Source organism: Carcharodon carcharias, chromosome 5 (genome assembly GCF_017639515.1).
Source record: "Carcharodon carcharias isolate sCarCar2 chromosome 5, sCarCar2.pri, whole genome shotgun sequence".
In the NCBI taxonomy this organism is placed as follows: domain Eukaryota; kingdom Metazoa; phylum Chordata; class Chondrichthyes; order Lamniformes; family Lamnidae; genus Carcharodon; species Carcharodon carcharias.
Genome location: NC_054471.1, coordinates 1,721,209 through 1,744,560, shown reverse-complemented (window position 1 = coordinate 1,744,560; position 23,352 = coordinate 1,721,209). Strand labels below are relative to the sequence as shown.

At 48.5% G+C, this 23,352-nt stretch overlaps 1 protein-coding gene across 1 annotated transcript in view; it reads left to right on the top strand.

Moving 5' to 3' along the window:
• Nucleotides 1-5,816: 5,816 nt before the first annotated feature.
• LOC121278077 (calpain-2 catalytic subunit-like) overlaps nucleotides 5,817-23,352 on the top strand; it is a 310,699-nt gene continuing 293,163 nt past the window's right edge. The window contains exon 1 of the mRNA XM_041188134.1: nucleotides 5,817-6,200. Within this exon, the coding sequence (XP_041044068.1) occupies nucleotides 5,964-6,200 (237 nt within the window). The 5' untranslated portion in view covers nucleotides 5,817-5,963. The remainder of the gene's footprint in view (nucleotides 6,201-23,352) is intronic.

The window sequence follows — 23,352 nt, the reverse complement described above, 5'->3', positions numbered from 1 at the left end:
GACTCGGTGTCAGACTCTCTCTCCTGTCTAGGCTCTGTGTCAGACTCTGTCTCCTGTCTAGACTCTGTGTCAGACTCTGTCTCCTCTCCAGCCTTGGTGTCAGGCTCTCCCTCCTGACTAGACTCGGTGTTAATCTCTCTCCTGTCTAGACCTGTGTCAGAGTCTCTCTCTCTTGTCTAGTCTCAAAGTCAGACTTTCTCTCCTGTCTAGATTAATGTCAGGCTCTCTGTCCAGGCTTGACTCAGTGTCAGACACTTTATCCTGTCTAGACACGGTGTCAGACTCTGTCTCTCCTTTTTGACTCAGTTTGGGGCTCTCTCTCTCCTGTCTAAGCTGAGCATCACACACATTCTCTCTCTCCTGTCTAGGTTGTGTGCCACACTCTCTCTCTCTCTCCTGTCTAGACCGAGTGTCACACTCTCTCTCCTGTCGAGACTAATTGTCAGTCTTTCTCTCCTGTTTAGACTCAGACTATCTCTCCTGTCTAGATCTGTGTCAGAATCTCTGTTCCATCTAGGCTTGGTGTCAGACTCTGTCTCCTCTCCAGCCTCGGTGTCAAACTCTCTGTCCTGTCTAGACCTGTGTCAGACTCTCTCTCTCCTGTCTAGTCTCGAAGTCGGACTCTCTCTCCTGTCTATGCAGAGTCAGACTCTCTCTCCTGTCTAGACTCGGTGTCAGACTTTGTCCCCTGTCTAGCCTTGGTGTCAGACTCTCTCTCCTGTCTAGACTCAGTGTCAGACTCTGTCTCTCCTTTTCAGGATCAGTTTGATGCTCTCTCTCCTGTGTAAGCTGAGCATCACACTCTCTCTCTCCTGTCTAGACTGAGTGTCACACTCTCTCTCCTGTTGAGACTAATTGTCAGACTCTCTCTCCTGTCTAGGTTCATCGTCAGGCTCTCTGTCCAGTCTTGACTCAGTGTCAGACTCTCTCCCGTATAGACACGGTGTCAGAATCTCTCTCCTGTCTCGACTCAGTGTAAGACTCTGTCTCTCCTGCTTAACTCAGTTTGAGATTCTCTCTCCTGTCTAGACTCGGTATCAGACTCTCTCTCCTGCCCAGCCTCGGTGTCAGACCCTGTCCCTTGTATAGACTTGGTATCAGAATTTGCCCCCTTTCCTGACTCGGTGACAGACTTTCTCTTCTGTCTAGGCTCGGTGTCAGACTCTCTCCTTCATGGACCTGTGTCAGACTCTTTCTCTCCTGTCTAGTCTCAAAGTCAGACTCTTTCTCCTGTCTACACAGTGTCAGACAATCTCTCCCATCTAGGCTTGGATTTAAACTCCCTCTCTCCTGTCTAGAATCGATGTCAGACTCTGCATTCTGGACTCCGTGTCAGGTGCTCTCTTCTGTCTAGACTCGAAGTTAGAGGGTGTTACCCTCTCTCTCTCCTTTCTACACTCAGTGTCAGACAGTCTCTCTTATCTAGACATGGTGTCAGACTCTCTGTCCTGCCTAGATTGGTGTCAGACTCTGTCTCTCCTGTTTAGACTCAGTTTGAGGCTCTCTCTTCTGTCTAGGCTGATTGTCACACTCTCTGTCTTGTCGAGACTCGTTGTCAGACTCTCTCTCCTGACTAGACTCGATGTCATACTCTCTGTCCTCGGTGTCAGTCTCTCTCTCTCCCATCTGGACTCGGTGTCAGACTCTCTCCTGTCTGGACTTGGTGTCAGACTCTCTTCTGTTTAGACCTGTGACAGACTCTCTCTCCTGTCTAGTCTCGAAATCAGGCTCTCTCTCCTGTCTACACAATGTCAGACTTTCTCTCCTGTCTAGACTCAGTGTTAGATTCACCCTCCTGTCTGGACTCCGTGTCAAACTCTCTCTCCTGTCTGAATTGGGTGTCAGGATCTCTCTCCTGTCTATACTCTGTGTCAGGCTCCCTCTCCCGTCTAGACTCGGTGTCACAGTCTCTCTCCTGTCTTGACTCAGTGGCAGACCTTCTCTCCTGTCTAGACTCAGTGTCGCACTCCCTCTCAGGTTTGGACTCGGTGCCAGACTCCCTCTCCTGTCTTGACGTGGTGTCAGACCCTCACTACTGTCTAAAATCTCTCTCTCCAGTCTAAACTCACTGTCACACTCTCTCTCCTGTCTACATTCGGTGTCATACTCTCCCTCCCCTGTCTAGACTCTGGGTCAGGATCTCTCCTGTCTAACCTAATTGTCAGACTCTCTGCCCCATCTCGCCTCAGTGTCAGACTCTCTCTCCTGTCTAGACTCCATTATACAATCTCTCCTGTCTAGACTCAGTGTCAGACTGTCACTCCTGTCTATGCTTGGTGTCAGACTCTCTCCCCTGCCTAGTCTTGAAGTCAGGCTTTCTCTCCTGTCTACACAGTATCAGACTCTCTACCTGTCTAGACTCGGTGTCAGACTTCGTCCCATGCCTAGATTCAGTGTCAGACTCTCTCCATTCTGGACTCGGTGCCAGACTCTCTTGTCTGTCTGGACTTCAGGTCAGACACTCCCACCCATCTAGACTCCGATCCAGACTCTCCCTCCTGTCTGGACTGGGTGTGTCTCTCTCTCTCCTGTCTGGACTGGGTGTGTCTCTCTGTCCTGTCTGGACTGGGTGTGTGACTCTCTCTCCTGTCTGGACTGGGTGTGTCTCTCTCTGTCCTGTCTGGACTGGGTGTGTCTCTCTGTCCTGTCTGGACTGGGTGTGTCTCTCTGTCATGTCTGGACTGGGTGTGTCTCTCTCTGTCCTGTCTGGACTGGGTGTGTCTCTCTCCTGTCTGGACTGGGTGTGTCTCTCTATCTCTCTCCTGTCTGGACTGGGTGTGTCTCTGTCCTGTCTGGACTGGGTGTGACTCTCTCTCTCCTGTCTGGACTGGGTGTGTCTCTCTGTCCTGTCTGGACTGGGTGTCTCTCTCTCTCCTGTCTGGACTGGGTGTGTCTCTCTCTCTCTCCTGTCTGGACTGGGTGTATCTCTCTGTCCTGTCTGGACTGGGTGTCTCTCTCTCCTGTCTGGACTGGGTGTGTCTCTCTCTCTGTCTGGACTGGGTGTGTCTCTCTCCTGTCTGGTCTGGGTGTGTCTCTCTATCTCTCTCCTGTCTGGACTGGGTGTGTCTCTCTCCTGTCTGGACTGGGTGTGTCTCTCTCCTGTCTGGACTGGGTGTGTCTCTCTCTGTCCTGTCTGGACTGGGTGTGTCTCTCTCTCTGTCCTGTCTGGACTGGGTGTGTCTCTCTCTGTCCTGTCTGGACTGGGTGTGTCTCTCTCTGTCCTGTCTGGACTGGGTGTGTCTCTCTCTCTGTCCTGTCTGGACTGGGTGTGTCTCTCTCTCTGTCCTGTCTGGACTGGGTGTGTCTCTCTGTCCTGTCTGGACTGGGTGTGTCTCTCTGTCCTGTCTGGACTGGGTGTGTCTCTCTCCTGTCTGGACTGGGTGTGTCTCTCTCTCTGTCCTGTCTGGACTGGGTGTGTCTCTCTGTCCTGTCTGGACTGGGTGTGTCTCTCTCTCTGTCCTGTCTGGACTGGGTGTATCTCTCTGTCCTGTCTGGACTGGGTGTGTCTCTCTCTGTCCTGTCTGGACTGGGTGTGTCTCTCTGTCCTGTCTGGACTGGGTGTGTCTCTCTCTGTCCTGTCTGGACTGGGTGTGTCTCTCTCTCTGTCCTGTCTGGACTGGGTGTGTCTCTCTCTCTGTCCTGTCTGGACTGGGTGTGTCTCTCTGTCCTGTCTGGACTGGGTGTGTCTCTCTCTGTCCTGTCTGGACTGGGTGTGTCTCTCTCTGTCCTGTCTGGACTGGGTGTGTCTCTCTGTCCTGTCTGGACTGGGTGTGTCTCTGTCCTGTCTGGACTGGGTGTGTCTCTCTCTCTGTCCTGTCTGGACTGGGTGTGTCTCTCTCTCTGTCCTGTCTGGACTGGGTGTGTCTCTCTCTCTCTGTCCTGTCTGGACTGGGTGTGTCTCTCTCTCTGTCCTGTCTGGACTGGGTGTGTCTCTCTCTCTCTGTCCTGTCTGGACTGGGTGTGTCTCTCTCTGTCCTGTCTGGACTGGGTGTGTCTCTCTCTGTCCTGTCTGGACTGGGTGTGTCTCTCTCTCTGTCCTGTCTGGACTGGGTGTGTCTCTCTCTCTGTCCTGTCTGGACTGGGTGTGTCTCTCTCTGTCCTGTCTGGACTGGGTGTGTCTCTCTCTCTGTCCTGTCTGGACTGGGTGTGTGTCTCTCTGTCCTGTCTGGACTGGGTGTGTCTCTCTCTGTCCTGTCTGGACTGGGTGTGTCTCTCTCTGTCCTGTCTGGACTGGGTGTGTCTCTCTCTGTCCTGTCTGGACTGGGTGTGTCTCTCTGTCCTGTCTGGACTGGGTGTGTCTCTCTCTGTCCTGTCTGGACTGGGTGTGTGTCTCTCTGTCCTGTCTGGACTGGGTGTGTCTCTCTCTCTGTCCTGTCTGGACTGGGTGTGTCTCTCTCTCTGTCCTGTCTGGACTGGGTGTGTCTCTCTCTGTCCTGTCTGGACTGGGTGTGTGTCTCTCTGTCCTGTCTGGACTGGGTGTGTCTCTCTCTGTCCTGTCTGGACTGGGTGTGTCTCTCTCTCTGTCCTGTCTGGACTGGGTGTGTGTCTCTCTGTCCTGTCTGGACTGGGTGTGTCTCTCTCTGTCCTGTCTGGACTGGTGTGTCTCTCTCTCTGTCCTGTCTGGACTGGGTGTGTCTCTCTCTGTCCTGTCTGGACTGGGTGTGTCTCTCTCTGTCCTGTCTGGACTGGGTGTGTCTCTCTCTGTGTCTCTCTCTCTGTCCTGTCTGGACTGGGTGTGTCTCTCTCTGTCCTGTCTGGACTGGGTGTGTCTCTGTCCTGTCTGGACTGGGTGTCTCTCTCTCTCTGTCCTGTCTGGACTGGGTGTGTCTCTCTCTCTGTCCTGTCTGGACTGGGTGTCTCTCTCTCTCTGTCCTGTCTGGACTGGGTGTGTCTCTCTCTGTCCTGTCTGGACTGGGTGTGTCTCTCTCTCTCTGTCCTGTCTGGACTGGGTGTGTCTCTGTCCTGTCTGGACTGGGTGTGTCTCTCTCTCTGTCCTGTCTGGACTGGGTGTGTCTCTCTCTGTCCTGTCTGGACTGGGTGTGTCTCTCTCTCTGTCCTGTCTGGACTGGGTGTGTCTCTCTCTGTCCTGTCTGGACTGGGTGTGTCTCTCTCTGTCCTGTCTGGACTGGGTGTGTCTCTCTCTGTCCTGTCTGGACTGGGTGTGTCTCTCTCTCTGTCCTGTCTGGACTGGGTGTGTCTCTCTCTCTCTGTCCTGTCTGGACTGGGTGTGTCTCTCTCTGTCCTGTCTGGACTGGGTGTGTCTCTCTCTCTGTCCTGTCTGGACTGGGTGTGTGTCTCTCTGTCCTGTCTGGACTGGGTGTGTCTCTCTCTGTCCTGTCTGGACTGGGTGTGTCTCTCTGTCCTGTCTGGACTGGGTGTGTCTCTCTCTGTCCTGTCTGGACTGGGTGTGTCTCTGTCCTGTCTGGACTGGGTGTGTCTCTCTCTGTCCTGTCTGGACTGGGTGTGTCTCTCTCTCTGTCCTGTCTGGACTGGGTGTGTCTCTCTCTCTGTCCTGTCTGGACTGGGTGTGTCTCTCTCTGTCCTGTCTGGACTGGGTGTGTCTCTGTCCTGTCTGGACTGGGTGTGTCTCTCTCTGTCCTGTCTGGACTGGGTGTGTCTCTCTCTCTGTCCTGTCTGGACTGGGTGTGTCTCTCTCTCTCTGTCCTGTCTGGACTGGGTGTGTCTCTCTCTGTCCTGTCTGGACTGGGTGTGTCTCTCTCTCTGTCCTGTCTGGACTGGGTGTGTCTCTCTCTGTCCTGTCTGGACTGGGTGTGTCTCTCTCTCTGTCCTGTCTGGACTGGGTGTGTCTCTCTCTCTCTCTGTCCTGTCTGGACTGGGTGTGTGTCTCTCTCTCTCTCTCTCTCTTGTGTAACTGGGGCTGTGAGAGTTGCAGGAGCTGTTCCCTGCCTGTGGGAAGCCCTCCCCGCCCTGCCCTGCCTGACTTGCGGACAGGATCGGCTCTGATGTCGGGAATGGCGCTGAATATCCAGAGATCCCGCCAGCGCCGGGATGGGATCGGCTCCTCCAGCTCGGCCAGCAAGTTCTTGCGGCAGGACTGGCAGGCTCTGCGGGAGCACTGTCTGCAGACCGGCTCCCTCTTCCAGGATCCCGCTTTCCCGGCTGCTCCTTCCTCGCTGGGATTCAAGGAGCTGGCTCCGGGATCCTACAAAACTCGGGATGTGATGTGGAGACGGCCCAGGGTGAGTCAGGGAGGGGGAACTGGTCCCAACTCCATCCGAGTGCCAGAAACTTTCAGCAGAGTGAGGGTCTGGGGGTAGGAGGGGGGTCTGGAGGGGAGGAGGGAGGTCTGTATACACAAGGAGGGGGGGGGCTGGGTACAGCTACAAGACCCTCTCTCCCCACACCTCAATGGATGGGAGAGGTCTGGAGGGTTATGGACTGGGTGCAGGTCAATGGGACCAGCGGAATAACATTTCGGCACAGCCTGGGAGGGCCGAATGGCCTGCTTTTCTGTCCTGTGGTGTTCTACGGCTCTACCCTCTCTTCCCCCTTTTCGCAACTGGAATGAATCTTCCAGCCCTGACCAACAGCCCCAGAGTCTCAGAGACCAGCTCGCACCAACTGTCAAATTCCCGGCCAATCGTTCCGTGCGGCTGCAGAATCCATCGCTGCTGCCTGGGAGTCGTGGTCACTTTAAATAAAGGGACCGCCTCGGTGTCAGTGAGGGGAGAACATGGGCCCGGGAAGTAGCAGGAAGTGTCTGTGATATGTGGAGAACAGCTAATGTGGTTCTGCTTTATAAGAAGGGTTGTGGAGATAAGCCAGGGAACTACAGGCCAGTGAGTCTCACGTCAGTGGTAGGGAAACTATTGAAGAAAATTCTGAAGGAGAGAATCTATCTCCACTTGGAGAAGCAAGGTTTGATCAGGGATAGTCAGCATGGCTTTGTCAGAGGGAGGTCATGCCTAACTAATCTGATTGAATTGTTTGAGGAGGTGACCAGGGGTGTAGATGAGGGGAGTGCAGTTGAGACCATAAGACATAGGAGCAGAAATTAGGCCATTCGGCCCATCGAGTCTGCTCCCCCATTCAATCATGGCTGATAAGTTTCTCAACCCCATTCTCCCCGTAACCTTTGACCCCCTTACCAATCAAGAACCTATCTATCCCGGTCTTAAATACACTCAATGACCCGGCCTCCACAGGCTTCTGTGGCAATGAATTCCATAGATTCACCACTCTCTGGCTAAAGAAGTTTCTCCTCATCTCTGTTCTAAAAGGTCTTCCCTTTACTCTGAGGCTGTGCCCTCGGGTCCTAGTCTCTCCTACTAATGGAAACATCTTCCCCACGTCCACTCTATCCAGGCCTTTCAGTATTCTGTAAGTTTCAATCAGATCCCCCCTCATCCTTCTAAACTCCATCGAGTATAGACCCAGAGTCCTCAAACGTTCCTCATATGTTAATGTTGTTGTAGTATATATGGATTTCAGCAAAGCCTTTGACAAGTCCCACATGGGAGACTTATTAAGAAGGCAAATGCACATGGGATACAGGGTAATTTGATAAGGTGGATTCAAAATTGGCTCAGTTGTAGGAGACAGAGGATGATGACAGAAGGATGCTTTAGTGACTGGAAGCCAGTGTCCAGTGGTGTACCACAGGGATCTGTGCTGGGTCCCCTATTATTTGTCATTTACATAAACGACATAGATGACTATGTGGGGGGTAGGATTAGTAAGTTTGCAGGTGACACAAAGAGTGGCCGAGTGGTTAACAGTGAGGTTGAGTGTCTTGGGCTACAGGAAGATATAGACAGGATGGTCAAATGGGTAGATAACTGGCAGATGGAATTTAACCCTGAAAAGTGTGAGGTGATACACTTTGGAAGGAGTAATTTGACAAGGAAGTATTCAATGAACGGCATGACACTAGGAAGTTCTGAGGAACAATGGGACCTTGGCGTGTGTGTCCATAGATCTCTGAAGGTGGAGGGGCATGTTAGTGGGGTGGTGAAAAAGGCATATGGGACACTTGCCTTTATCAATTGAGGCATAGATTACAAAAGTAGGGAGGTCATGTTGGAGTTGTATTGAACCTTGGTGAGGCCACAGCTGGAGTACTGTGTGCAGTTCTGGTCGCCACATTATAGGAAGGATGTGATTGTACTGGAGGGGGTGCAGAGGAGATTCACCAGGATGTTGCCTGGGATGAAACATTTAAGTTATGAAGAGAGGTTGGATAGACTTGGGTTGTTTTTGTTGGAGTAGAGAAGACTGAGGGATGACCTGATCGAGGTGTACAAGATTATGAGGGGCATGGACAGGGTGGAGAGGGAGCAGCTGTTCCCCTTAGTTGAAGGGTCAGTCACAAGGGGACACAAGTTCAAGGTGAGGGGCAGGAGGTTTAGGGGGGATGTGAGGAAAAACTTTTTTACCCAGAGGGTGGTGAGGGTCTGGAATGTGCTGCCTGGGAGGGTGGTGGAGGCGGGTTGCCTCACATCCTTTAAAAAGTACCTGGATGAGCACTTGGCACATCATAACATTCAAGGCTATGGGCCAAGTGCTGGTAAATGGGGTTAGGTAGGTAGGTCAGGTGTTTCTCACGTGTCAGTGCAGACTGGATGGGCCGAAGGGCCTCTTCTGCACTGTGAGACTCTGTGATTCTACGTTTAAGGGTACAGGAGTACTGGGTTTCACCTAACATTCGTGCCACACAAGTGTCAGGCAATGACCTCCAACAAGAGAGAATCTCACCATTTCCCCATGCTGTTCAGTGGCATTACCATCACTGAATCCCCCCCTATCAACATCCTGGGGGTTACCATTGACCAGAAACTGAACTGGACCAGCCATATAAATACTGTGGCTACAAGAGCAGGTCAGAGGCTGGGAATCCTGCAGTGAGTAACTCACCTCCTGACTCCCCAAAGCCTTTCCACCATCTACAAGGCACAAGTCAGGAGTGTGATGGAATACTCCCCACTTGCCTGGATGAGCGCAGCTCCTACAACACTCAAGAAGCTTGACACTATCCAGGATAAAGCAGCTGCTTGATTGGCACCCCATCCACAAACATTCACTCCCTCCACCACCGACGCACAGTAGCAGCAGTGTGTGTACCATCTACAAGATGCACTGCAGGAACTCACCAAGGCTTCTTAAACAGCACCTTCCAAACCCACGACCACTACCATCTAGAAGGACAAGGGCAGCAGATAGATGGGAACACCACCACCTGGAAGTTCCCCTCCAAGTCACTCACCATCCTGACTTGGAAATATATCGCTGTTCCTTCACTGTCGCTGGGTCAAAATCCTGGAACTCCCTCCCTAACAGCACGGTGGGTGTACCTACACCACATGGACTGCAGCGGCTCAAGAAGGCAGCTCACCACCACCTTCTCAAGGGGCAACTAGGGATGGGCAATAAATGCTGGGTCCAGCCGGCGAAGCCCACATCCCATTAATAAATAAAATAAGTGGGCTAGCAATGCAGAGAATGTGGCTTCAAATCTCACACCAGTTGTTTAAGAATTTGAATTGAAGTTTGGGAATCTGTTGGTGAAAAACTCCAATCAGTGTTGGTGAGCATGAAGTGAGGAAATTGTCATAAAACGGAATGGGTCATTCATGTCCCTTCGGGGCGGAAGTCTGCTGTCCTTACCCGGTCTGGCTGCAGAAGAATGAGATGCTACCCAGACTGCGGAGAAAGTGGAGGTCATTCAGAGACTAGAAAGCTTTAAATCGATGAGGAGGAGGCATTGGACATGCTGTCTGGACTTCAAGTGGACAAGGCACTGGGACTGGGTGAGATGCATCCAGGGATACTGAGGGAAGTGAGAGTGGGAGTTGCACGGGCTCGAGCCATCATTTTCCAATCTCTCTGTGACTCAGGGCTGGTCCCAGGGGGCTGGAGGATTGCGAATGTTCAAAAAAGTGGGTAAGAATAAGCCCAGCAACTACAGACCAGTCAGTTTAACTTCAGTGGTGGGGAAACTTCGAGAAACAATAGTTAGAGACAAAATTAATTGTCACATGGACAAATGTGGGTTAATTAAGGAAAGCTTGGATATCTTAAGGGAGAATTGTGTTTAACGAACTTGTTTGAGTTTTTTGAGGAGGTAACAGAGAGGGTTGATAAGGGAAACGCTGTTGATGTGGTGTACATGGACTTTCAAAAGGCATTTGACACAGAGCCACACAACCGACTTGTGAGAAAAGTTATTGCTCATGGAATAAAAGGGACTGTAGCAACGTGGATACAAAACTGGCTGAAAAATAGGAAGCAGGGAGTAATGGGCAATGGACTTTCGGGCTGGAGAAAGGTTTGTAGTGGAGTTCCCCAGAGATCAGTGTTGGGACCCTTTCTCTTCCTGATGTATATTAATGATCTAGACTGTGGTGTGCAGGGCACGATTTCAAAATTTACAGATGAGACGAAGATTGGAAATGTTGTCAAATGTGATGGGGATAGTCTTGAATTTCAAAAGGACATAGACATGTTGGTGGATTGGCAGACAAGTGACAGATGAAGTTCAATGCAGAGAAGTGTGAGGTGATTCATTTTGGCAGGAAACATGGAGAAACAGTATGAAATAAAGGGAGAAACTCTAAAGGAGGTGCAGGGCCAGGGGGACTTGGGCAGATATGTATGTAGGTCATTGAAGATGGCAGGACAAGTGGAGAGACATTTAATGAAGCATATAGTATCCTGGGCTTTATTAATAGGGGCATAGAGTACACGAGCAGGGAGATTATGCTGGATTTATATAAGACACTGGTTAGACCTCAGCTGGAATATTGTGTACAGTTGTGGGTGCTGCACTTTAGGAAGGATGTGAGGGCATTAGAGAGGGTGCTGATGGGATTAATTGATAACCTCCCAGTGAATGCAGCCCTAGGGAGCAGCGATCATAATATGAATGAGTTTTGAGGGAGAAACGAGTGCATCCAAGCCTAGTATTTTAAACTTAAATAAGGGCAATTATGAGGGTGTGAAAGCAGAGCTAGCTAGAGTGAACTGGCAAATGAGGTTAAGGGCTGTGTCAATAGGGGTTCAGTGACAGACATTGACAGGGATATTTCAGAATAAACAGAATATACACATTCCAATGAGAAAGGAAAATCCCAAGGAGAGGACCCACCATCCGTGGCTAATTAAAAAAGTTAAAGACAATATCAAACTTAAAGAAAAAACATATAATTACACAAAGACGGGTGGCAGGTCAGAAGATTGGAAAGAATATAAAGAACAACAAAGAATAACAAAAAGATTAAAAGGAGGAAAATTTAGAGTACAAGAAAGTTAGTTAGTAATATGAAGATGGATAGTAAAAGTTTCTGTAGATATTTAAATAAGAAAAGTTAACAAAGTGAGCATTGGTCCTATAGTGAGTGTGTCTGGGGAATTGATAATGGAAAGTAGGGAGATGGAAGACGGATTGAACAGGTATTTTGCTTCACTATAGAGGACGCAAGCAACATCCCGGAAATAGCTGTGAATCAGGAAATGGAAGGGAGGGAGGAACTCGGGAAAATTCCAATCACCAGGGAAGTGATATTGAGCAAATTGTTGGGTCTGCAGGCTGACAAATCCCCAGGTCCGGATGGACTTCACCATAAGGTCCTGAAAGAAGTGGCTAGTGAGATAGTTGATGCACTGGTTTTAATTTTCCAAAACTTCCTAGATTTGGGGAAGGTTCCATTAGATTGGAAAATAGCAAATGTAACTCCTTTATTCAAAAAGGGAGGGAGACAGAAAGCAGGAAACTACAGGCCAGTTAGCCTGACATCTGTCATAGGGAAAATGTTTGAAGCTATTATTAAAGATGTTATAACAGGCACTTTGAAAAATTCAAGGCAATCAGGCAGAGTTAACATGGTTTTGTGAAAGGGAAATCATGTGTAACCAATTTATTGGGGTTCTTTGAAGGAATCACATGTGCTGTGGATAAAGGGGAACTGGTGGATGTACTGTACTTAGATTTCCAGAAGGCATTTAATAAAGTGCCACATCAAAGGTTATTGCAGAAAATAAAAGCTCATGGTGTAGGGGGTAACATATTGGCATGGATAGAAGATTGGCTGGCTAACAGGAAGCAGAGAGTTGGCATAAATGGGTCTTTTTCTGGTTGGCAGGATGTGGCGAGTGGTGAGCCACAGGGATCAGTGCTGGGGTATCAGCCTTTTACAGTTTATATAACTGACTTGGATGAAGGGACTGAAGGAATGGTGGCTAAATTTACTGACCACACAAAGATAGGTAGGAAAGTAAATTGTGAAGAGGACATAAGGAGGATACAAAGTGACATCGATAGGTTAAGTGAGTGGGCAAAGGTCGGGCAAATGGAGTGGAATGTGGGCAAATGTGAATTGTCCATTTTAGCAGGAAGAATAAAAAAGAAGTTTATTATCTAAATGGTGAGAGATTGCAGAGCTCTGAGATTCAGAGGGATCTGGGTGTCCTAGTGCATGAATCACAAAAGGTAAGTGTGCAGGTTCAGCAGGTAATTAGATATTATTTAATGTGAGGGGAATTGAATACAAAACAGATCATTGGTGAGACCACATCTGGAGTACTGTGTACAGTACTGGTCTCCTTATTTAAGGAAAGATGTAAATGTGTTAGAAGCAGTTCAGAGAAGGTTTACCAGACTAATACCTGGAATGGGTGGGTTGTTTTATGAGGAAAGGCTGGACAGGTTAGGCTTGTATCCACTGGAGTTTAGAAGAGTAAGAGGTGACTTAACTGAAACCTTTAAGATCCTGAGGGGTCTTGACAGGGTGGATGTGGAGAGGGTGTTTCCTCTTGTGGGAGAATCTAGAACTAGGGGGTCACTGTTTAAAAATAACCGGGTCGCCCATTTAAGACAGAGATGAGGAGAAATGTTTTCTCTCAGGGGGTTGTGAGTGTTTGGAACTCTCTTCCTCAAAGGGAGGTGGGAACAGAGTCTGAATATTTTTAAGGCAGAGCTGGATGGATTCTTGATTATCGGGCGTCGGCAGGAATGTGGGTTTGAGATTACATTCAGATCAGCCATGATCTTATTGAATGGCAGAGCAGGCTCTAGGGGCCGAGTGGCCTCCTCCTGTTCCTAGTTCCTATATTCGAATGTGTGTTAGAACAGATTCATGAGATTGGTTCCAGGGATGAGGGACTTCAGATTTGTAGATAGATTGGAGAAGTTGGGACTGTTCTTCCTGGAGAAGAGGAAGTTGAGAGGAGATTTGATAGAGGTATTCAAAATCATGAGGGGTCTGGACAGAGTAGATAGGGAGAAACTGTTCCCATTGGTGGAAGGATTGAGAACCAGAAAGAACAGATTTAAAGTGATTGACAAAAGAAGCAATGGTGACATGAGGGAAATGTTTCAGACAGCGAGTGGTTAGGATCTGGAATGCACTGTCTGAGAGTGTGGTGGAGACAGGGTCAATCAAGGTTTTCAAAAGGGAATTAGACTGATACCTGAAAAGGGAGAATGTGCCGGGTTAGGGGGCGTGAGGCATGAGGTGAATTGCACAGTCAGGGAGCTGGTGCAGACATGATGGGCTGAATGGCCACATTCTGTTCTTCAATAATTCTGTGGTTGTGTGTGTGACTCCAGTCACTGAGCGCTGTGCTTGTGTGTGTGACTCCAGTCACTGAGCGCTGTGCTTGTGTGTGTGACTCCAGTCACTGAGCGCTGTGGTTGCTGAGTTGGTGAAGAGGGGTGGGGTAAAATGGCAGCCTTGGCAGTGTGAGTGTCGAATGCAGACGGGATTGGACGTGAGGACTGAGCTAAGCTGCAGGCTGGACTCTATTCAATCTTTTTCCAACAACAAACTTGCCTTGATTTTAAAGAGCAGCCACACCCATATCTGTGCAAACAAGCCTGTAGCTGCACACATTTCCAATAACAGGAACCCAAGCAGCCCCGAGGTGTTCCCAGTCACAGCTTCCGCCTGTGTTCAATTACAGCGAGGCACGGGGTCCACCCAGTACACAGAATAAAAACTGGCACTGTAACAGACTGTAACAGACAGTACCACGCCAGTAGCAGCAGTGTGTGTACCATCTACAAGATGCACTGCAGGAACTCACCAAGGCTCCTTAGACAGCACCTTCCAAACCCACGACCACTACCATCTAGAAGGTCAAGGGCAGCAGATAGATGGGAACACCACCACCTGGAAGTTTCCCTCCAAGTCACTCACCCCCATCCTGACTTGGAAATATATCACCATTCCTTCACTGTCGCTGGGTCAAAATCCTGGAACTCCCTCCCTAACAGCACTGTGGGTGTACCCACACCACATGGACTGCAGCGGTTCAAGAAGGCAGCTCACCACCACCTTCTCAAGGGCAATTAGGGATGGGCAATAAATACTGCATCAGCCAGCGAAGCCCATACCTCATGAATGAATAAAAGGAAACAACTGTACCCCAGTGTTATACAGTGACAGACCTGTCCCCACCAGTACTGTACCCCAGTGTTATACAGTGACAGACCTGTCCCCACCAGTACTGTTCCCCAGTGTTATACAGTGACAGACCTGTCCCCACCAGTACTGTACCCCAGTGTTATACAGTGACAGACCTGTCCCCACCAGTACTGTGCCCCAGTGTTATACAGTGACAGACCTGTCCCCACCAGTACTGTACCCCAGTGATATACAGTGACAGACCTGTCCCCACCAGTACTGTACCCCAGTGTTATACAGTGACAGACCTGTCCCTACCAGTACTGTACCCCAGTGTTATACAGTGACAGACCTGTCCCCACCAGTACTGTCCCCCAGTGTTATACAGTGACAGACCCGTCCCCACCAGTACTGTACCCCAGTGTTATACAGAGACAGACCTGTCCCCACCAGTACTGTACCCCAGTGTTATACAGTGACAGACCTGCCCCCACCAGTACTGTACCCCAGCAGGAGTCTTACAAGTGAGGTAGATGAATTGAGGGTGCTGACTAACACATTGGAATATGATATTGTTGCTATTACAGAGACATGGTTGAGGGAAGGACAGGACTGGCAGCTCAATATTCCAGGCTATAGAATCTTCAGGCATGACAGAGGAGTGTGTAAAAGAGGAGACAGCATTGCACTATTGACCAAGGAGTCAATTACTGCAGTAAGGAAGGATGGTATCTTAGAAGGTTCCTCAAATGAGGCCATATGGGTAGAACCTAAAAACAAAAAGGGTGCAATCACTTTGTTGGGAGTGTACTATAGACCCACAAACAGTCAGAGGAGATAGAGGAGCAAATATGTAGTCAAATCTGAGAAGTGTAAAAATAATAGGGCTATAATAATAGGGATTTCAACTCCCCAAATATTAACTGGGATAGTCTTAGTGTGAAAGGCTTAGAAGAGGTGGAATTCTTAAAGTGCATCCAGGAGAGCTTTTTACGCCAGCACGTAGAAAGTCCAACAAGAGAAGGGGCGATACTGGGCCTAATCTTAGGGAATGAAGCCAGGCAAATTGTAGAAGTGTCATTGGGGGAGCATTTCGGGGATAGTGACCATAACTCAGTAAGATTTAAGGTAGTTATGAAAAAGGACAAAGGTGGACAGGAAATAAAGGTTCTGAATTGGGGGAAGGCCGATTTTAATATAAGACAGGATCTGGCCAAAGTGGACTGGGAGAAGCTACTTGTAGGAAAATCCACATCAGAGCGGTGGGAGTCATTCAAAAAGGAAATAGAGAGAATGCAGGGCCAACATTTTCTCGTAAAGGTGTTATCCCACCAAGGGCCAACTTGTTTATACATTGTGTACACATTGTTCACAGATCAAACTCCTGTTAGAATAGCATGCCTGGTCATACAGGAAGCTACAAGAATAGTTCAATTGTATGTAGAAGCTTCTAGAGAGTAAATTGAAAGGGGGTGTGTGCAAGTGGATTTAGCCACCCAATCGGCAGGAGGTTAGCCCAGTCAGCTCCCTCCTGTGCTCCGGCTGGGACATTGATGAATTGGTGGGAGATGGTTAGAATGGCTATGACGATAGTCACAGGAATTATGCTCTGATGGGCTATTGGACTCTGCTGCTTCCAACATAAACCCTGGAAAGGGATTGTCCAGGCACAGACAGCAACAAACCAAAGGTGCGCACCAGCTCCCAGACCTATGCATACTCCAAGGGAGGAGACAAGGGAAGGGAATGTTGCGTTGTACAACCAGGTGGTTTCGGACTCCACTGGTGGTCTGGACCACTGGCCACCCGAAGGACCAGGAAATGAATTCTCAGCTTAAGGTGTGGCCAGCATGGGCTTTGCCAAGGGCCAAAAGGGGGGAAATTAAAAATGCTAAATGAGAATACAGTAAGAACTTGTTGAAAAACCCCTAACATCTCCAGGCAGACACGGCTGCTAAACATATGAAGAGTTGAAGATTACCAGATGAACATTGCACAGCCTTGAGAGTCAGATTGGAGACACAAGCAGGACATAAATTAGGTTAAGTGTAATCCCCTTTCACATAGGGAAGGGGCAGATAGTTTTAGCTTAGATATGGGAGGACATACAATAGACAAAGAGGGGGCTTTGATGAAACACAAACAGTCTTGAGTTGTGAGAACCAATGTCTTTACACACGTGTTTTAATTCTGATTGGATAATATAATTATGTATACACCCTTTAGAATAATTGGTTAGCAAAATCACATGGTTGTGTACTCAATAGGATAGAGTTAGCATGGGACCGGTGTGTCGGTTACCGATTGGATATATTCAAATGTACTCAAATGTATTATGATAAGAAAAAGTACAAAAGTAGGGAAATATAATCAATCTGGGAGCTGGGTCTTCATTCCTTTGAATGGATGTGGCTGCCTTGCATATGCTTGAATAAAACCGGTTCAGGGAAGCCTGAGTCTCTGTGGTCGCTGTGTGATCCAGGATTGTATCTTCTCTTTAACTGGCCCATGTGGTAGTTGCAGAATAGGAGGAAACACCATCTTCAGCAAGTATCCCCTGGTTCTGCCTGGTAAATAGAAGTCTCCTATAGTAAATGGGTCAGTCACCTGTCGGCAGAAACTCGAGTTGTTAGCACAAAGTAAGCTCCCATAAAGGGACTCAGCCATTGAGTTGAGGATACCTGAATTGCCTTAAATGCTTCCTGAATCGGTAAAGAGGTGAAGGTAACTTTGTTGGTGTTAGTAAATACCTCCAGTGTTTGACATGAGTACACAATGTCATTTCTTCATTATGAACAACAGTCTCCAGTATCATCAGTGCCCTGTACTTTACATCGGATATATATCCAGCTAGCCCTATGCAGAATACCATCCCCCCCTTTATCTACTCCTAGGGACTCGAACCTAGAGCTCTTCAGGAAATCCCCGTTTGGATGATGTTCTTGGGGAATGGCCATGATAATTTTATAACTCTATCCCCTCCTCCACCTTGGGCTTGTGGAATTACCAATTCCTGCTGCTCCTTGCTGCTCTGAGGTTTAATTGGTAAACTGACTGGAACATGTGTTCAGGAATTGTTCCAAACCTGATATCCTCATTGTCTGATTTTACCCCATCAGTTAAATCTCGTGCTAGCTTACCACACCCACCCTCCCTGTGGCTGGTGATTCGGCTGTGTCTATTACCCTGTCTGCAGTCTGCCGAAGGATCTGTAGCAGACCGTCTCCTTGTAGCTCCCCGGGTGTCAGGGCCACATCCTGTCCCATGCAGACTGGAGTGTAATCCTCAGGCAGTCTCAGCAGCTATCCAGGAGGCATCAACATTTCAGTCATAGATCTGACCACAATTAAGCCTGGAACTGGCGTTCCCAAATACCCCTCGGATGTCTCCTGGTGTAGCTCTTTCTAACCGAGCCTGGAACTGGCGTTCCCAAATACCCCTCTGATGTCTCCTGGTGTAGCTCTTTCTAACCGAGCCTGGAACTGGCATTCCCAAATAACCCTCCGATGTCTCCTGGTGTAGCTCTTTCTAACCGAGCCTGGAACTGGCGTTCCCAAATAACCCTTGGATGTCTCCTGGTGTAGCTCTTTCTAACCAAGCCTGGAACTGGCGTTCCCAAATAACCCTCCGATGTCTCCTAATGTAGCTCTTTCTAACCGAGCCTGTGCTTGTGCTCGAATTCTCAGAACAATTCGAAATTTATAGCCACTGCCTACCCTCTCCAATTGGCTTCTAGCCCATTTTATGGAATTCTGGTGGCTGTGACAAGTGGTTATGTAACACTGACAGGAGTCCTGAGACATTGTATGTCACTTCCAGAGAAACCATAGGCACATCATGTAATAGTGGTTTTGACTTTCCTATCCTGACTATCCTATCCTGACTACCCCATCCAGGGAGGGGGGACTTACTACATCTGGACATTGAGTCGGTCTTTGATATCCACACATGGTCATAGTGAAACATTGTGTATCATAACATCCTATGCCTATTACATATTTACATGTTTCTTGATAATATTGTCCCTCAGGACCCGGTTCCCAAACAAAGGGAGGTAGGTCTGTCCATCCGGCAGTCACATTAATCTCTTGATACATCCAAATGCTTGTTGATGAAAGACTGGTAGTGGGTGCGCACATTCTACATCCCCCAAACCACCAACCCAGTCCAGTTCTATTGTCATAAATCCCAATTCTGGTTCCCCCACCAATCGTCCCCATGCTTATGCTTAGTGAGGTGTTACTGGGTGTGTATTTTCCGCTGGGGTCTATCCTCCAAATGCATTAGTCAGTTCATCATTGTCCTTACCCTTGGGTAAGTCCCACATCCTGTGAAGTTCCCGTTGTTACAATCGAGTGGTGTTAGCTGGACTGGCTGCCCTGGTGCTGTTAAATGTAAAGTACTCTTACAACTCTTTGTGTGTTCACATGTGGGGGTCCTGTTCCCAACTGTCCGTTTGATGTGTCCGTGTAGTGAGTTGATCCCTGATCCAGGTGTTGGGATTTCTTATCCATTCCCCACTCCCTCCTTGGGGGAGTATTATGTACTCCCCAGGGTGGAGATGGGTGACTTTGAACGTTGGTGCTTCCCACGCCAGCACTGACACGTCCATAGTCAGGATCACGGACCTGTGAAAACATTAACGTTGGCCCCCGTTGTCTGGGTTGCCGCTTGGTGATTCGTCATATATCTTTCCCATTTCCATATCTACAAGTGTGCACGTATCACCTGTCATCGTGGCCTGGTATGGTCCATGCCTCCTGGGGGCAAACCCTGTTCACCCAGGGCTCACCCTGACCATCACCTTATTCCCCACTCAGGGGGGTCCGTTGTTGCTCTTTGGGTTTGCCTGTTTCCATATCCTTAATCATCTGTCAGTCTCTAACTTCCTCTCTCAACTCACGTAACTCCTCACTTAATTCCCTTACATAGTCCAGTATTTTTCCTTCCAGTTTACTCTCTCCTGCTGCTGTCTCACTTTAAACCTCAATTCCTTAAACTGTCTACACAACTGTACCGTGCACCTTCTTACCCTATCTTTCAATAACTCAGTACCTTCACTTCCAATGGCAGTTCTCTCTCTGGGAGCTGCTTAACTCTGTCTGTCATCATAGTGTTAATCGTGTGGACCTTACTCTTTGTAGCTCACAGGCACATTAACACAGTCAGTAATACATCTATTTAGCCTTTTCCCAGCTTTCCCTTTACCTGTATCTATCTTGTGCTAAGTCGTTAAGTATTATTTCTCCTTACCCTTCAATTGCCTCAATCACAGATACCGAATAGTTTTACCTCCTCAGGTTTATTTTCCTGACCATAATCATCCTAAGATTCTCTTGAGGCCAGTTTTCCTATTGTTTTGATAATTTTAAATGTTTCCTTACTCTTTAGGCCATATTAACTATTCCATGTCAACGGGGATCTCCCTCTCTCGATCTTTGCTTATCTCCCCCAGTGCAGACATTGGAATGTCCAGATTATCAAATTCACTTCCCTTAAAAGAGTTTGTATATTGTGTCCGCTTTCCCTAACTCTTTCTCCTACTTGCCTCATACCATTTTACACATACAACAATGACCATCTTATCTTGTTCAGGTGTCCGGAGAGACTTTACATTCCAATAGAATCTTCTCCTAACAGTTTTCAAACAGAAATCAGGCATTGACATGTTTTGCTTCCTTATCTTCTTCTCAAACCACATTTTATTGTTTCACACATGACCCACTAAATTATGTCTCACTTTCTTTTTAGCATTATCCCAGATTCATTAACTCGGCCAAAAATTAGATTTTTGCCAAACTTTGTCAAGCTCTTGAGCTTAACTTCACATTTTGGGAACAGATTGATAAATACAAAAACTCGCAGCATTTGAATTAGTGCCAATTGTTGTCAAAAACCCTTGAAAATAAAAATTCCCTTTCGAGAACTTTACAGAATCACAGAATCTCACAGTGCAGAAGAGGCCCTTCGGCCCATCGAGTCTGCACCGACACGTGAGAAACACCTGACCTACCTACCTAATCCCATTTACCAGCACTTGGCCCATAGCCTTGAATGTTATGATGTGCCAAGTGCTCATCCAGGTACTTTTTAAAGGATGTGAGGCAACCCGCCTCCACCACCCTCCCAGGCAGCACATTCCAGACCCTCACCACCCTCTGGGTAAAAAGGTTTTTCCTCACATCCCCCCTAAACCTCCTGCCCCTCACCTTGAACTTATGTCCCTTCCTGACTGACCCTTCAACTAAGGGGAACAGCTGCTCCCTCTCCACCCTGTCCATGCCCCTCATAATCTTGTACACCTCGATCAGGTTGCCCCTCAGTCTTCTCTGCTCCAACAGAAACAACCCAAGTCTATCCAACCTCTCTTCATAACTTAAATGTTTCATCCCAGGCAACATCCTGGTGAATCTCCTCTGCACCCCCTCCAGTACAATCACATCCTTCCTATAATGTGGTGACCAGAACTGCACACAGTACTCCAGCTGTGGCCTCACCAAGGTTCTATACAACTCCAGCATGACCTCCCTACTTTTGTAATCTATGCCTCGATTGATAAAGGCAAGTGTCCCATATGCCTTTTTCACCACCCCACTAATATGTCCTCTGCCTTTATCAAGAACCAAACCTCGACATTTTAAACTTTGTAAGAACTGTAATGTACGCTATCAAAATTGAAACAGCCCCTTTTTCATGTGTAATGATGTGTATCCAGATTCGAATCCCATATGTTTATTGGCACATTCTTTACCTTTGGACGGCAACAAAAGTTACCTGTTAAATTACACCTCACTTTCCATCTTCAGATTGGCCCAAATTCAAATTCCAGTGCTGTTGGGATGCAGATTTCCTTTCATATTTAATTCATCTCTTCATAAGAAACCCCTTTTTATCCATTGGAACCACCTAGACCGTGTATTTGTGTCTTTTGGTTTTGCTCGAATCCTTCTGAATTTCAGCTAATGTTTTTCTCCCTGAGAATTTTCGGATATGACCTCGTGTGTATCAATCCCAGTCAGCTGGGAAGCTGATGATGGAGGTTATCCCCTACTCATCTGCAAGGGGGAGGGACAAGGGCTGGTTCATCTCAAACAAAGCCAAACCCTCTTTTATCTTTACAATACCTTCAAATTGGGATTGTGGCCAGAAATCTCAACTCCAACCTTATACTCAACTTTGGAATGTTTGAGTAAACCTTTCCTTTAATCTAATATGGGGCTTTGACTCGAAAGTGCTGAACTACACACACAAAACACAATTCAGGGACAAAAACACATTAAAGCTCACATACAAATGAATCCTTGCACACAAACAAACACCTAGATACAGGTATGTATTTATATTCCTATAATATTGAATTTAACTCTAAACAAAGCTTCAAGTAGCAGTGGGGTGAATAAAGGGATCTCGGAGGCTCCACCTCTAGGGACAGTCAAACCGACTGAAGCTCACATTTCCTCTGCTCCTGCCTGTCACTGCTCACTAACTCCCCGAGGGGTGAACCCTTTCTCTCTGTCTGTCACTGCTCACTAACTCCCCGAGGGGTAAACCCTTTCTCTCTGCCTGTCACTGCTCACTAACTCCCCGAGGGGTAAACCCTTTCTCTCTGTCTGTCACTGCTCACTAACACCCCGAGGGGTAAACCCTTTCCCTCTGCCTGTCAGTGCTCACTAACTCCCCGAGGGGTAAACCCTTTCTCTCTGCCTGTCACTGCTCACTGACTCCCCGAGGGGTAAACCCTTTCTCTCTGCCTGTCACTGCTCACTAACTCCCTGAGGGGTAAACCGTTTCTCTCTTCCTGTCACTGCTCACTAACTCCCCGAGGGGTAAACCCTTTCTTTCTGCCTGTCACTGCTCACTAACTCCCCGAGGGGTAAACCCTTTCTCTCTTCCTGTCACTGCTCACTAACTCCCCGAGGGGTAAACCCTTTCTCTCTGCCTGTCAGTGCTCACTAACTCCCCGAGGGGTAAACCCTTTCTCTCTGCCTGTCACTGCTCACTAACTCCCCGAGGGGTAAACCCTTTCTCTCTGCCTGTCACTGCTCACTAACTCCCCGAGGGGTAAACCCTTTCTCTCTGCCCGTCACTGCTCACTAACTCCCCGAGGGGTAAACCCTTTCTCTCTGCCTGTCACTGCTCACTAACTCCCCGAGGGGTAAACCCTTTCTCTCTGCCCGTCACTGCTCACTAACACCCCGAGGCGTAAACTCTTTCTCTCTGCCTGTCACTGCTCACTAACTCCCCGAGGGGTAAACCCTTTCTCTCTGCCTGTCACTGCTCACTAACTCCCCGAGGGGTAAACCCTTTCTGCCTGTCACTGCTCACTAACTCCCCGAGGGGTAAACCCTTTCTCTCTGCCTGTCACTGCTCACTGACTCCCCGAGGGGTAAACCCTTTCTCTCTGCCTGTCACTGCTCACTAACTCCCCGAGGGGTAAACCCTTTCTTTCTGCCTGTCACTGCTCACTAACTCCCCGAGGGGGTAAACCCTTTCTCTCTGCCCGTCACTGCTCACTAACTCCCCGAGGGGTAAACCCTTTCTCTCTGCCTGTCACTACTCACTAACTCCCCGAGGGGTAAACCCTTTCTCTCTGCCTGTCACTGCTCACTAACTCCCCGAGGGGTAAACCCTTTCTCTCTCTCTCTCTCAGCACAAACAGCTCTCGAAACTTCGATCATTTCATTCCTTTTAAGTTACAAAACTTCAGTAGGGGGCCTTTCAGTTCCCCATTATCCTGCCACATGTTCCCGATACCTGTTGGTGGCCCCTGGGAGAGATCGATCTGCCGATGGGACTGGTGTCACTCGGTGAGATGTTTCTGGATTAGTTTAGTTTGATGCAGATACAGACTCACAATGAGTACTGGAGCTTTATCAGATTTATCGTTAGTCTGATCTTCCACCGCTCCTTGGAGTGTAACGGCGGCTCGTTCAGCTTCCCATCTTGTTGTTTCATTCTGTGGATCAGCTTTCACCTCCCCCTTTCCTCAACA